Source organism: Rutidosis leptorrhynchoides, chromosome 5, assembly GCF_046630445.1.
Source record: "Rutidosis leptorrhynchoides isolate AG116_Rl617_1_P2 chromosome 5, CSIRO_AGI_Rlap_v1, whole genome shotgun sequence".
Lineage (NCBI taxonomy): Eukaryota > Viridiplantae > Streptophyta > Magnoliopsida > Asterales > Asteraceae > Rutidosis > Rutidosis leptorrhynchoides.
Window position 1 is genome coordinate 433,882,247 of NC_092337.1, and position 14,430 is coordinate 433,896,676.

A 14,430-nucleotide genomic window follows, 5' to 3' on the forward strand; every position below is an offset into this window, starting at 1 on the left:
GAAGTGATTGACCCATCTATCTTGTCATAAGTTTCTTTTAATTCATCCCACACAGTATAAGCATATTTAGAGAATTCTTGACCAGAGAACAACTCTTCACTAATAGAATTAAGAATCCAAGAAAGAACCACAAAATTACATCTATCCCATTGTAAAGCAAGAGCATCATCAGTAGTACTTTTAATTTCAGTCCAATCAATAAACCCAGTTTTATTTTAGTTTGTAGAGCTAACAACATAACTTTACTCCAGACATTATAGTTTTCTGTCCCTTTTAATTTCAAGGAAATAAGAGCAGTAATACTAGTGTCAAGTGAATTGCCAAAATCAAGGTCACTCCGTGGTTCCACTACCATCAGTATCACCAGCCGTTTAAACAAGACAAGAAAAACAAGTACAGGAAATAAAAGCTGACAAAAGCAGTTTCAAGTAATGAACAGAATCAAACGCAATCAATAAGAAAAGTAGGTAACACACAGCACACAGCAGAGGTTAACAAATTCAATAGTTTACACTTCCGGCCAACTCTTTAACTATACTTAATAATCTGGCTTAGTCACTCAAAATGCAAATGCACCGCACGTAACGTTCTTTTATATAAGAAATGTTTATATATTTATATTTAGAAATAGAGATATATATAGAATAAAATATCGATAGATATATAACATAAAAATAAAGATACAAAATGAAATAAGTCTCACGATTCAATCAAAGTCAATTTAATTTAAATAATTTAAATAATAATAATAAAAAAAACAAACACTAACAACCTAATAACTTCAAATGTGGCCAATTTTGAGTTTTTTTCTTTCCGTTCTTGCATTCCTTCTGATTGTCACCGTTGTTGATTCCTTTCTTCCACTTTTGCCTTTTCTGCTCAACAATTTCAGGTTCATCCTGTTCAATAAATAAATATACATTCCATTTTGTTCAATAAATAAATATTATCAATAGTAATGTTAATACTGATATAAAAGCCTTTCAAAATGATGATGATGATGATAATAATGATAATAATTAATAATTTAATAATAATAATTGTAAATGGATAGTAATTTAGGGGAATTTTACCCTTTACCCAAAAAAAAAAAAAAAGATAGTAATTTAGGGGAAAATGTAAAATAATCAGTTTATTTGGAAAAAACTATAAAAAATTAAAAAGTGCAGTTTAAACCTTTATAATTCTTAAAGTTACACTATCAGTCCCTGTACTTTAAAAAGTTACCTGTAATTCACATCCAGTACTAACAGGAAGGATATCTGAAGAAGATACACGCTTGCATTTAGGCTTAACATTGTTAAAAACTGGGTATGAAGAAACCGGCAATTCTCGAGCCGCAGAATCCGTTGTAGTTGTCGTCGAATCGCGCGATGTTCTTTGTGTCTCAATCTCTAACGAAAGCTTATATATTGTCCCAATAATAAAAAACAATTTTCATTCTTCATTATAGAAGAAACAAAGAATGTAACAAAGATGTGTAATTTTGTATACAATTTTAATACAAATATATAAATGATACCTGAATAAGACGATCTTCAAGAGACTCGATTCGATCAAGCAAATAACTTTTGTTGTTAGCTTCTACGACAGCAGTCTTCAACGGCGCACATTCATTATTTTTTTTACCAAACGAAAAAATATAACGCCATCTTGAAACATTTGGATTCCTTGTTATATGCTTCATCTGCATTAATGTAACAAAACATTTTCATTAAAACTCACACATTACAAATATAATCAAAGAATTAATTATTTTTCGATTTTGGATTTAAGCTCACAAATGATTCCATGCGATCTGGTTTTGAAAGAAGTGGTAGTGAAGAGTGATCTTGCAACTCCTCATCTATTTTAACCATTTTCACCATTTTGCAGTCTAATTAAACTGATATTAGTTATAATATATTAATGTGTATATATACTCGTATATGTGTGCCTTCGTTACTGAAAGGCACACGTATTTCTACGAAACAGTAAAAATATCCCCTTTTTTTTTTCTCTGTTGACTGGACCAGCTGAAGTATAGAGTTTTTAAGGCAGAGTTTGTTATACTCAGTCATAAGAATGAATCAAAGATTTTATATGCATAAGTTGTGCCTGGTTTAAGGGTATTATATTATTTAATTCTTTAATTAAAATAAATAGAAATGTATTAATTTCAGGACACAACTTTTAGTACCTGAGATATAAGCTATTATAAAGATTTGAAGGTTACATAACAAGATTAGATTAAGCAAGTAACATGAGTCATAATGAAACTATTTAATGAGTTAAAAATGATAAATACATTTATTCATTACAATGAATGTTAAAAAAACATGATTCGAATACGTTTAGCCCAAGCTCGATTTGGTGATTTCATAAGCAAGAAAGCAAGCAGCGTTAGCCGGGACACTTCGTCCCATTGCGGGTCCAAAACCTTTATACAAACCTCCAACACCTTCTGATTTAAGAATCTTTTTAAAAGCATCAATTGAACCCGAATACTTAGGATTTTTAAAGTCATCAATTTGGATAACACTTTTAACAACGTCGGTTGGGTAAACTGAAACCCAAAATGCACCACCGGCTAACCCACCTGCCATCATCAACGAACCACGGCCTAACCCTGAAGTATCGGTCCCACCAGCCATATACTGTTTTATGGCCTCGTAAACACCAAACATTGTTGCATTTCCAGGGACTTCACGCGCAAATGTGGGAAACAATCCTTTGTATAGACCTCTAATACCTCCTTCAGACTTTAAAACTTGCTTAGCCACGTCCATTGGACCACCGTACTTAACCGCTGCTGCAGCGGCTGCACCAGCTTCGGCCACTGCAGCTGAACCCGAACCCGAACCTTGGGCCTGCAGTCTAGATTTCAAGAAATAAGTTGCATCCTTAAACAGAGATCAAGGTTCAATTTTTTTCATACCCTTTGACTTTCAAAGTCAAACCCATATTTCAGTAGCAAAAAGTAACATAATTGATCAGTGTTGTAAAATTCCCCGATTAATGCCGATTACTCCACCATCACTCCTTTTTAGGAACCGTGGGATCCGATTTTCCAAAATCCGAGTAATTAACTGGTCAACATCGGTCAATGGGTCAAGAGTGGATTTAGTTGGTCAATGTCGGATTTAGTCGGTCAAATCCGGTCAAAGTTAATATCGGTCAATATTTTAATGTGAATTCAAAATTAGAACTTTAGAGTTCTTGAACAAATGAAGATTATGTTATCTTTATAGACAATTAATTATACTCCATATTAACATTTATGTATATGCTTATGGATTTTTTGTATATTTACGCTTATAATTTTGAACCTTATTTTATAAATGTTTAAAAAATCCAATTCGATTACTCCCCTATTACTTTCAGAGTTGCCGATTACTCCCTCAAAAGACCAACCGAGTACCCCCGAGTAACGTTTTTTGCCACCTTGTAAGTATAAATTTGACCTAAAAAGTCAAAATAGCACTAGAATGTTTACAGTCTAAAGTACTGACCTGCATTTGATTAACTCGGTTGGGGTAGCCAAGAAGGAAACCGCAAATCCAGCACCAGCTCCAGCAATGACTTGCTGGTTAACGGTCAAGGGTGCACCAGGTGCGGACCGTAAAATGGTCTCCATTTGACCCCTAACAGAGAACAAGAGAGCATTGAAGGCTGCCACGGTGGCAAGTGGGGCACCCATACCTTTGTATAGACCGCCTGCACCTTCAGCAGCCAATGTCTTTTTAACAGCATCTATTGCACCAGAGTATTTTGGGAGTTGACCAGGTGACGGAGTTGGTTGACTTTGAAGTTTGACCTTGATAGTGTCAAAAGGGTGTCCAACTACCAATTGGGCCACCCCTCCTACTGTTCCTGCAGCTAAGTCTTTAGCTACATCACCCATCTGCACATTTACAACATAGTCACAAATATATCTTCTTCTTCTTCTTCTTTTTTGAGGTCAAGCCTTTCTTTTTCAGGGTCAAAATTGACAAGAATCGTGATTCAAATATTGTTTATGATAGTATAGGTAGATACAAACTTCATTGTGATTATCTTTTGTCCAGGTTTAATGTATTCATGACCTACATCTAATGTGGTAACTTTTTTGTCCAAGTTCAATGCTTTTTTAACTTTCTTTACAGTTATAAACTTTTACAAATGATCAAATGTAGCAACCCAAGTACCGAATCTATGTGAAGCTTAAAGACCAATGTAGATTCTTTGGATGCACGAGGCACTTCATCGAAATAGCTAACTTAACAGATCATGAAATCAATTCATGTAGCAACATCATAATTCAATACTGCAAACCAATTATACCAAATTCATCACCTTTTAACTAGTTTTGCAGGAATCTAATACAGGAGAGTTAATTTGTTTTCATCAATAAAGAGATGAAGGGAAAAGGCTACTAAAAATCATACCTTTGTAAATAATTTGATAACCTGAACAAATATTCCCTCTGCACAAACCAAAATAAATAAATTCAAATTAATAATTGAACAATAGCACAAAATGAGCATAAAATGTTAGTGGGCATTCAACAAGATTGCACCTTTTCTTTAATCATCAATACACAAGCTAAAAATATATGATAAAGAAGAAATATACCAAATGGGTGTAACTTATTGGTGAGTCCCCAATATCATCCAATATATGTATCTTTTAAAAATGGAATCTTTTTAAGAAATAGGCAGGGTTAATAGTTAAAGAAACAAATGGGGGCAAATGGGTATGTGTAAAATTGAAGTCTTGAATACATGAGAGCCACAAAGAGAGATAGGATTGTGTATGGTGATAGATATAGATGTGTATACGTAATATATATGGTGGGAGAAGAGAAGAGATGTGAACCTGTGAAAGAGAGGAAAGCAGAGGAATTGAGGACAAGATTCATCCATGAATATCCAACTCAACAAAATACTAAAAAGAAAAGTTAGCGCAATTGTTGTACGTCATGAATGATTGTCGAAAAATAAATTAATACCAAAGATTCGTCAAAAATTGGCAAAATTTGTTGAGTGGGATTGTCTTTCCTTTTTTTTTTTTTTTTTGAAAAGCAAGTTGGATTAATATATCAAGATAGAAACATACAGTTGGGAACCATAAGGTTAACCCATAAACACGAAATACAGATTACAAAATTAGCTAGATGCTAATATATACCCGAACTATATGACTACCACACAACAAATAGCAAGAACCCGAATTACACAATGTTTAAATATATGTGAGGATTACTCAACCACGTGAGCCAATCAATCTTCTTCCCTTTGAGCCTATGCGATATCCATTCAAATGATTTGACTTGAATTTCGTTTAGAGCTGCCAGTCCATTCCATGAAGATCCGTGAAAAACTTTATTATTGCGATTCTTCCAAATGTAGTATGCGCATACCCATTCCGTAGCTTGCTACAATTTTCCTCCAAGAGTCGACATTGAAACCGGGGCGTTGCCTTTGAGAATTTCGTTCATACTAAAATTGGAAAAATTCCCAAGTCCCCACCAATGGAAGACGCGATCCCAAATTTCCAAAGAATGCTTACAAAATATGAAAATGTGATCAACCGTCTCTAGATCATCGTCGCACAAGGGGTACCTAACGCTATGCAAGTCGATACACCGCTTATCAAGTTCCATACGCACCGGTAATCGCTTTTTCAAAGCACGCCAAACAAAAATCTCGAGTTTTTTTGGAACCAAATTATTTCGAAGAGTCTCGTGGGATGGGACTTGGTGTAACAGACACTTCTCATCGATTAAATCATTTAGTTTTTTTACCGTGAAGATGCCGTTGTTTGCTAGAATCCACCTCCATGTGTCGGTGTTTCCCTGCACGAAGTTATAGTTTCCAAGCAGCTCCAACAGCGCCTTTAATTCTGTTTCAGTTCGGCCTGATGGGGAGCGAAGCCACATGAATGAAGTTGACAGATTATTCTCTGAAATCACGATTCGATCAGTAACTAGAGCTTCCTTATGTTGTTCCAGCATGAAGAGTCTAGGAAATAAGATCCGAAGTTTATTTTCGCCGATCCAAAAATCATCCCAAAAAGCTGTGTTTGAACCATCTCGAACAATTCTGCAAAAAGAAGACTTGAAGGGAATGTCAATTTCCTCCAAGTGAGTTCCTGCCTTGATAACATTGGACCAAACGGAAGCTTGAGCCCTAGAGGATTCACCCCCGGAGCCCAAACCGCCATCCGGACCAAAAATGCTACGAATAACCCGAACCCAAAGTGAGTTGGTTACGATTTTAAATCTCCACCACCACTTTCCCAAGAGTGCCAAATTTTTTGAATTTAAAGAGCCAAGGTTTAACCCCCCCATTCCCATAAGGTAGGATAACATTTCCCCATTTTTTACTCACGCAAATTTAGACCCCGAATCAACCCCGCCCCAAAAGAAATTACGTCTCACTCTTTCAAGTATTTTTAACACACATTGGGGAACACGGAATAGCGAGAAATAATACAATGGGAGACTATTAAGAACCGATTTAATAAGCGTGACTCTTCCTCCGAATGACAGCGTTCGTGTTTTCCACTCCGAAAGTCTTGATTTGAATTTCTCAATCACACAATCCCAATCTTTTACTCTTCTCATCTTGGAGCCAATAGGTAGCCCTAGGTATGTGAACGGGAATAGCCCGACTTGGCACCCCATCCGGTTTGCAATAAGGTTCATGTCCTCACGTCCAACTCCAATACCATACAAACAACTTTTTTGGAAATTTACTTTTAATCCCGAGGCAAGTTCAAAGCATTTGAGTAAGTATTGTAAGCTAATGATGTTCGAGTGGCTCCATTCCCCGATGAAGATTGTGTCGTCGGCGTATTGTAGGTGTGAGACTAAAACATTATCATTCTCAATTTTAACACCCCTAAACAACCCTTTTTCCACCGCCGCTTTAGCGATTAGATTCAAACCTTAGGATGCAAGAATGAAGAGAAAGGGAGACAACGAGTCTCCTTGTCAAACCCCCCGACCTAGTGAAAACTCGTTTGTTGGAGATCCATTTACCAAAACCGAGACGGAAGCAAATTTCAGACACGCTTGGATCCACTTTTGCCATTTGACCCCAAAACCCATACATTGCATTACTTCCATAAGAAAATCCCAATTGATACAATCGAAAGCTTTTTCGAAATCAACCTTGAAAATAACACTTTTTTTTTTTCTTTTCTTTGAGGTATTCGATCTTTCTTTACCAATCTTACCCTAATGCCAAATTACAACATCCCAATAAAAACAAATATTTTTTTTCTTTCTATATCAAGCATTATTTATTGAAATTTGAAATCCTAAGATAATTCCTAACCGTCCTGTTAATATTCCGTCTTTGCCTCTAGCCAATTAAGATACCGTTGACACCACCATGTCTTTGAGGCGCCAATTTCAATTCATGGTGGTGTTATTCGATATTTGGTGTATTGTAAGACGAACACTTTGCATAATTTTTTGTTGTGCATTTGGCTTTAATACTTATACTTCATATTATTTAATTAATTTTAGTTGGTCTTAATATATGTGAAGGAGTACATCATAGTTGGGAGGAAAATGTGTTGGGTTAACGATGGGAAGTAAATTGTAAGGTGACGCTGATATAGTGATACGTGAGTGTGTTAATATTAACATGAGATTTAGGAGTTGTCTAAGAAAATTAGGAATTAATTCGTTCATAAAAAAGATCTACTTCTATGGTCTATAAATTAATTCAATTCAATGAAATTAAAAATAATTAATACGTGTTTAATAATACTTGTATATGTGATAAGTGACTTTTTTCATACAGGTAATAAAAAATTAAGATGTTACAAATGAATTTTTTATCTGCTATATATGTTTTCTACTTGACAAATTGCCCTTTGGACTTCATACTTGGTTTTGTGCTATGGTTATTTTAAGTTTAAATCACGCGTGTATTAATTATATAGGTTGTTTACTAAGATCCTTTGGGCCGCGTGAAATATGAGTGAGATCCAACCTAGCACTAATTTAACGTCACTAATGCCCGTTACGCGGCGTTAGTTTTAACGTTAACATGGTGTTAGTTTTGTTTCTCATAGGTAGAAAGGGAGGCGTGAGGCACACTTGGACGATGGTGATTGGCTGAGCTATTATAGTCGTTTGAATTCAAACGTTATTTTTCTTAAATAAATTATTGTAACACTATAAATATATTCACACATAATACATTTTTACACAGTACTTCATTCTCATTCATTCTCTCATAATTTTATACAAAAATGGAGTCATATGATTTAACATTTGTGATCAACCTCAAGACGAGATAATTCAGAAAGAGATACTTAAAGTAGTTTATGACATTTTTACGGTAGGTTTGGTTGGTGCCAGTTTACACACGAAACACATAAGAGTTTGGGCAACTTATTTTCTAAGTAAAAAGTTTAAACATCCTTTATTTTATTTATTTATTTATTTATTTTTTTTTAAATGTGCCATGTGTGAATACTTCATGGCAAGTATGAAATTGTGTATTTAATATATAGCCAACGGGTGTCGAACTCCTGACCACCTCTAAAGAAGGCAGACCACCAACCGCTGGACCACATCACAACTTCTTTTAAACATCCTTTATTGCATCAAACTTTCGCAACTATAACACAATTCATTTGTTAATGCTAACTAATATTTTAATTAAACGTTTAATAATTACAGTATAATTTATATAAGTCGGAAAATCCCAACAAGATACCACATGTTTGTTTCTCTAATACAAATTAAACAAAATTAATTTGAGAGATCCAACATATTATAACTAGAAATTTGAGAGATCCAACATTCTGTCATGTTAATCTCTGAGTTATGTTTCACTATATAAAAAATATACAAAACCAATCCTAAAAAATACACAATAACTTAATTAGATTTTAAATATTTAGAAGTGATGAATATTCATTTGAATCCATAAATTAAGTTGAGATCCAAGGAATCAATGAGAGCGCGATATGTAGCGCGAAATCACATGTGATTGAAAAAAAATTCAAAAATTTTTTGTTTTGAAAAAAAAAAAATTTCGAAATTTGTTTTTTAATTTTTTTTTTTTACAATCACATGTGATTTACCTGCACAATCACATGTGATTGAATTTGACATGTATAATCACATGTGATTGACATGCAGAATCGCATGTGATTGTTAAAAAAAGCATTTGAAAAAAAAATTCGAAAAAATTTGAAATTTTTTTTTTTCAAAAAAGAAAATTTTGAATTTTTTTTTTTTCAATCACATGTGATTTTCGCGCTACATGTCGCGCTCTCATTACTCCCTTGGATTTCAAGCAAATTAATGGAGGCAAGAGATTACAACTCATTGACAAGTAATGTAAAGGTTTGTATATATATTCTTTGATCATATTCCCAATAATATTGAGGATAGGAGTATTTTTATATAGCTAAAAATATATATTATTAAGATACGGAGTATTTAGAAAGATTAATATACCCATATCGCCCTCTAACAAAAGTGTTTAAGCTCTAACAAAAGTGCTAAAGATGAAGTATTTAAGAACCTAAAATTTGGATCTAATGGAACCATGTTGGTTAGATGAAATGCTTGTTGTTGGATGCTAAGTTTAATGGGTCAAAAACACCAAATCTTTATTGTAAAGAGATAAGATGATTTTTGATGTTAAAAAGTGGTTTAAAATGACATCAAACTTAGTAAAGCTTGGAGCTCAAGAATACTTTAGACATGTTTTGAGTGAGATTTAGAAAACTTTTGGAATGTTTTTGATGTTGAACAGCAGCAAAACAGTAATAGAACACCAACTGCACTATTCAGTTTTGGGCAGAAATATCCTGTCTTTGAAAAATCGTACTCGGTAGTAAATTAACTGTAGCTCCAATTAAGACGTGTATCTTATATATATTGTTGGAGCCGTTTGGATCTTCGGATCGATGTTCTAGCGAATTCGTGACGTTCGGGTGTCGGTTTAGTCGAACCAATCAAGAATGATTGATTAGATCGAAGCCTAGAGTCGTTAATTCGACTTGGTGGGTTATTGGGACTGATCTAGATGAGAGAAAACGCCAGGGACACTTAGGGTTGAATGGAAGATTAGCCTCAAATGATAAACGTTAAACTCTATTTATACTCATTTGGGCCTTTATCGAACTTGGACCTTTTATGCACCAACATACTCCCCCTAGGACCTAGTTCGATCAACATTCCTTCTTAACTCGGACTTGTACACCATCAACCTCCCTTGAGGATCAACATACTCCCCCCTAGGATGTGGCGTTAGTTTCAACTTTACTTGATTCCCTTTATGCACCAATAAACTCCCTTAACTGGCACATATATTCTCTCTTCATCTTTATCTTCGTCATATTCCAATGATAATCACAAGCCGATACAATCATCATGAAATACGATTACTTGAACCTTTAAGAAAAATCTCTGTCGATACTCGGAGACTTATTCTCAGCAATCTTCAAAGCACACCAGTCATCAGATTAACCCTAACTTATGACTGTCGTGACTTCAGGTTCTTCAATCTCTTCAAATCTTTTTAGAAGCAACGGAATTTAAGATTTGACTTTGTTTGGCCCATAAATAATCAGAAGGTTCTGATTACCCACATTAACTTCAATATCTTTTTAAAGCTTCATAACCTGCACATGTAAACATCACAAAGTACAATGACATATATAAACATGTACACGTTACACATAATCAATCTCTCGTTTCTTTACAACATAAACATCATAAGCATTGAGATGATTAATTAAACAGCTTTCTTCCTTTCTTTCACGTACGCCATTAATTCACATTCATCGGAACTTCGGAAACTCCAACTTTAACTTCTTCGTGCAGTTAACATGGCTCGTACGTATATCAACTTTGACAAAATGTTGATCATATAAAACATTTATTTCAAACACACACTGGTTTGACAATTTTGACTCAACATTTTTTCATACTCATTCAACATTCAATTCACATTGGTTAAACATTTGAACACAATGGATTTTTAAACAACAGAAACACTAGCTTTACAAACACAATTAGCTTCAGTCTGATACGTCAATTTTATTTTACATGAGTAATCACAAAATAAATAAAACGAAAAATATTTTTGTATTTTCTAAATTTATGCTAAAACACACTGAAAATATTTTTGAATTTTTCATAAAATGAATGCAAGCACGCGACAAATAATATACAGAAAGTAACCTATATGCAGATACAATGTAATCATGTAATGAAGCAACTACTACAATGCAAAGCATCTTATTTACGGAAACTTAAACATGCACAATTAAACTACATCATAATGAAATCAAACATACGAAATTTTACAAATTTTTGGGAGTTTTTTTTATCTTATCTTGATATCATACCTGAACTATAGTAGCATTATATTTGTGTCCATTTATTCACATTAAGAACATACAGATTAATCTTCTAATTATTGGTATTAACCTCATTAAGCTTTCATTAACTTTCCTCTTAGACTTTTTGATGATCACGTTAGTATTAATTACTTTAACATATTGCTATGTTAGATTTGATCAATATTTGGTCCTCACATGAGATCGCACAATTTATTAGGTAATCAATTGAGCACGAAAATCCCGACGCCGTCCGTTACCACGAGCACATACTTTTGATCTAATTGAACGGAAGAGATTCTCACAGTATTTTGAGTATTCCTATCTCAACCTATACTTTCAAATCTGATGCCCAGATATGTCTCACAGTATATTGAATATTCTGAGATATACATACGTAAACGCTATAAGCCCCATGCTTTAACCCGTGATAGCATAACTTAGATTACATATGGGTAGATATATTTCTAGCTTCTTGTCTTAAAGGGTATATCCTATATCATAGGCAAAAGATGCTCGGCAGTTCGATGTGAACCCCTGGATCAACAATCCAAGCCACGCGAGAGCGTCACACTAAGAATGATTTGAGTTTTTCTTGAGCAGCATCATTCACATTGAGTTTGATATTCTTTGAATATTTCTTTGATCAGCATATTGTTTTTCTGATTTTTATTGATTTTGAACTACATCGCATAATGTATTTTTTTATGTGTTGTACATTCTTCATTTCTTCTTTGCGTATTGCTCAAATCATTCAAAGGTGTTCTCCCTTAAAGACAAGGATGGCCCGTGATATTCGGATATACTTTTAGACATTGGTTTCGAAATATATTAACCTCTATGTACGCTAACTTTTCTATATTAGGATTCAAGCATTACAAGCCGATAGAATTTGATATACACGGTTGATAATGCTAAAAACGAACATATATTTCATAGCATTATTCCTCAAGAAAGACAAGCTTTTAGTTGCAATTGTTCTATTTACAAGTGATATTCGTTTAAATAATAAAAGGTGAAGACAAAAGACAGATTCGACGAATTGAAGACGCAAACGACCAAAAAGCTCAAAAGTACAAAAGACAATAAAAAAGGTTCCAATTATTGATAAGAAACGTCTCGAAATTACAAGAGTACAAGATTAAAAATGCAAAGTACAAGATATTAAATTGTACGTAAGGACGTTCGAAAATCCGGAACCGGGACCAGAGTCAACTCTCAACACTCGACGCAACGGACTAAAAATTACAAGTTAACTATGTATATAAATATAATATAATATATAATTAATTATATTAATTATATATATATTATATTTATAAATAAAAACCGTCGACAGAGAAAGACTCCAAAGTGTGAGCTGTATTTTCATTCTCCGCGACTCGCGGAGTTTGAAGGCCAAAAGGGCCGCGAGTCGCGGAGCCCCAATTTCAGAAACTTCCTATAAAAGCAAACGAATTCTGATCGAAAAAAAAACCAAAAAAAAAATATATCCATCTCTCTATCTATATCGTATATATTTATATTTATATTTTAATTTTAATTTTAATTTTAATTATAATTCTAATAATAAGGGTATGTTAGCGAATGTTGTAAGGGTGTAAGTCGAAATTCTGTCCGTGTAACGCTACGCTATTTTTAATCATTGTAAGTTATGTTCAACCTTTTTATATTAATGTCTCGTAGCTAAGTTATTATTATGCTTATTTAAAACGAAGTAATCATGATGTTGGGCTAATTACTAAAATTGGGTAATTGGGCTTTGTACCATAATTGGGGTTTGGACAAAAGAACGACACTTGTGGAAATTAGACTATGGGCTATTAATGGGCTTTATATTTGTTTAACTAAATGATAGTTTGTTAATGTTAATATAAAGATTTACAATTGGGCGTCCCTATAAATTACCATATACACTCAATCGGACACGATGGGCGGGGTATTTATATGTACGAATAATCGTTCATTTAACCGGACACGGGAATGGATTAATAGCCACTAGAATAATTAAAACAGGGGTAAAATTACATTCAAGGGTAATTGGTGTAATTGTTAACAAAGTAGTAAAACCTTGGTTTACACGCAGTCGATAACCTGGTGTATTCATTAAACAAAGTATTAAAACCTTGTTACAATTCGAATCCCCAATTAGTTGGAATATTTAACTTCGGGTATAAGAATAATTTGACGAGGACACTCGCACTTTATATTTATGACTGATGGACTGTTATGGACAAAAACCAGACGGACATATTAAATAATCCAGGACAAAGGACAATTAACCCATGGGCATAAAACTAAAATTAACACGTCGAACACCATGATTACGGAAGTTTAAATAAGCATAATTCTTTTATTTCATATTTAATTTCCTTTATTTTATATTTAATTGCACTTCTAATTATCGCATTTTTATTGTTATTTTATTGCACTTTTAATTATCGTACTCTTTAATTATCGCAAGTTTATTTTATCGCACTTTTATTATTCGAAATTTCATTATCGTTATTTACTTTACGCTTTAATTTAAGTCTTGTATTTATTTTTAATATTTTACATTAGGTTTTAACTGCGACTAAAGTCTTAAAATCGACAAACCGGTCATTAAACGGTAAAAATCCCCCTTTATAATAATAATATTACTTATATATATATTTGTATTTTTATAAAAGTAAACTAATATAGCGTTGAGCTTTGTTTAAAGATTTCCCTGTGGAACGAACCGGACTTACTAAAAACTACACTACTGTACGATTAGGTACACTGCCTATAAGTGTTGTAGCAAGGTTTAAGTATATCCATTCTATAAATAAATAAATATCTTGTGTAGAATTGTATCGTATTTAATAGTTTTTCCTTGTAAAAATTAATAGTATTTTATACCCCTCTGCTTTGACATCAAGTATTTTTGGCGCCGCTGCCGGGGAATCTTTCTAAACGCCGGAAACACCACAAAAAAAAAAAAAAAAAAATTTAGCTTACTTCTATTAAAAATTCGCTTTTGTAAAAATACGTTTTAATTATTCGAAAACATAAAAAGAAAAACAAAAATATAAGTATTTTTTTTAGATTTTGTTAAATATTTAAGTT

General features: G+C 33.4%; 2 protein-coding genes across 5 annotated transcripts; both read right to left on the bottom strand.

Moving 5' to 3' along the window:
* Positions 1–2,148: 2,148 nt before the first annotated feature.
* On the bottom strand, positions 2,149–4,909 carry LOC139847104 (mitochondrial carnitine/acylcarnitine carrier-like protein). Of its 4 annotated transcripts, none has more exons than XM_071836710.1 (4): positions 4,837–4,909; positions 4,407–4,444; positions 3,492–3,883; positions 2,149–2,856 (listed from the first exon to the last, which is right to left on the bottom strand). In XM_071836710.1, the coding sequence occupies exons 1-4, from the start codon at positions 4,877–4,879 to the stop codon at positions 2,334–2,336; spliced, it is 996 nt and encodes a 331-aa protein (XP_071692811.1). In that variant the 5' UTR covers positions 4,880–4,909; the 3' UTR covers positions 2,149–2,333. The 4 variants fall into 4 exon arrangements, with proteins under 4 accessions (XP_071692811.1, XP_071692813.1, XP_071692812.1 ...); XM_071836712.1 differs by lacking the exon at positions 4,837–4,909 and adding an exon at positions 4,538–4,807; XM_071836711.1 differs by lacking the exon at positions 4,837–4,909 and adding an exon at positions 4,594–4,806.
* A 486-nt stretch (positions 4,910–5,395) lies between these two features.
* Positions 5,396–6,310, bottom strand: LOC139850075 (uncharacterized). The gene has a single exon (XM_071839670.1). The coding sequence runs from the start codon at positions 6,308–6,310 to the stop codon at positions 5,396–5,398; it is 915 nt and encodes a 304-aa protein (XP_071695771.1).
* Positions 6,311–14,430: the final 8,120 nt, after the last annotated feature.

Coding starts and splice junctions, on each gene's coding strand:
- LOC139847104 (XM_071836710.1), bottom strand. CDS start 4,879: ATGAATCTTGTCCTCAATTCCTCTGCTTTCCTCTCTTTCACAG. Junction 4,445..4,836: donor TGCTTTCCTCTCTTTCACAG/GTTCACATCTCT, acceptor TGGTTTGTGCAG/AGGGAATATTTGTTCAGGTT. Junction 2,857..3,491: donor ACCGAGTTAATCAAATGCAG/GTCAGTACTTTA, acceptor CTTGAAATCTAG/ACTGCAGGCCCAAGGTTCGG.
- LOC139850075 (XM_071839670.1), bottom strand. CDS start 6,310: ATGGGGGGGTTAAACCTTGGCTCTTTAAATTCAAAAAATTTGGCACTC.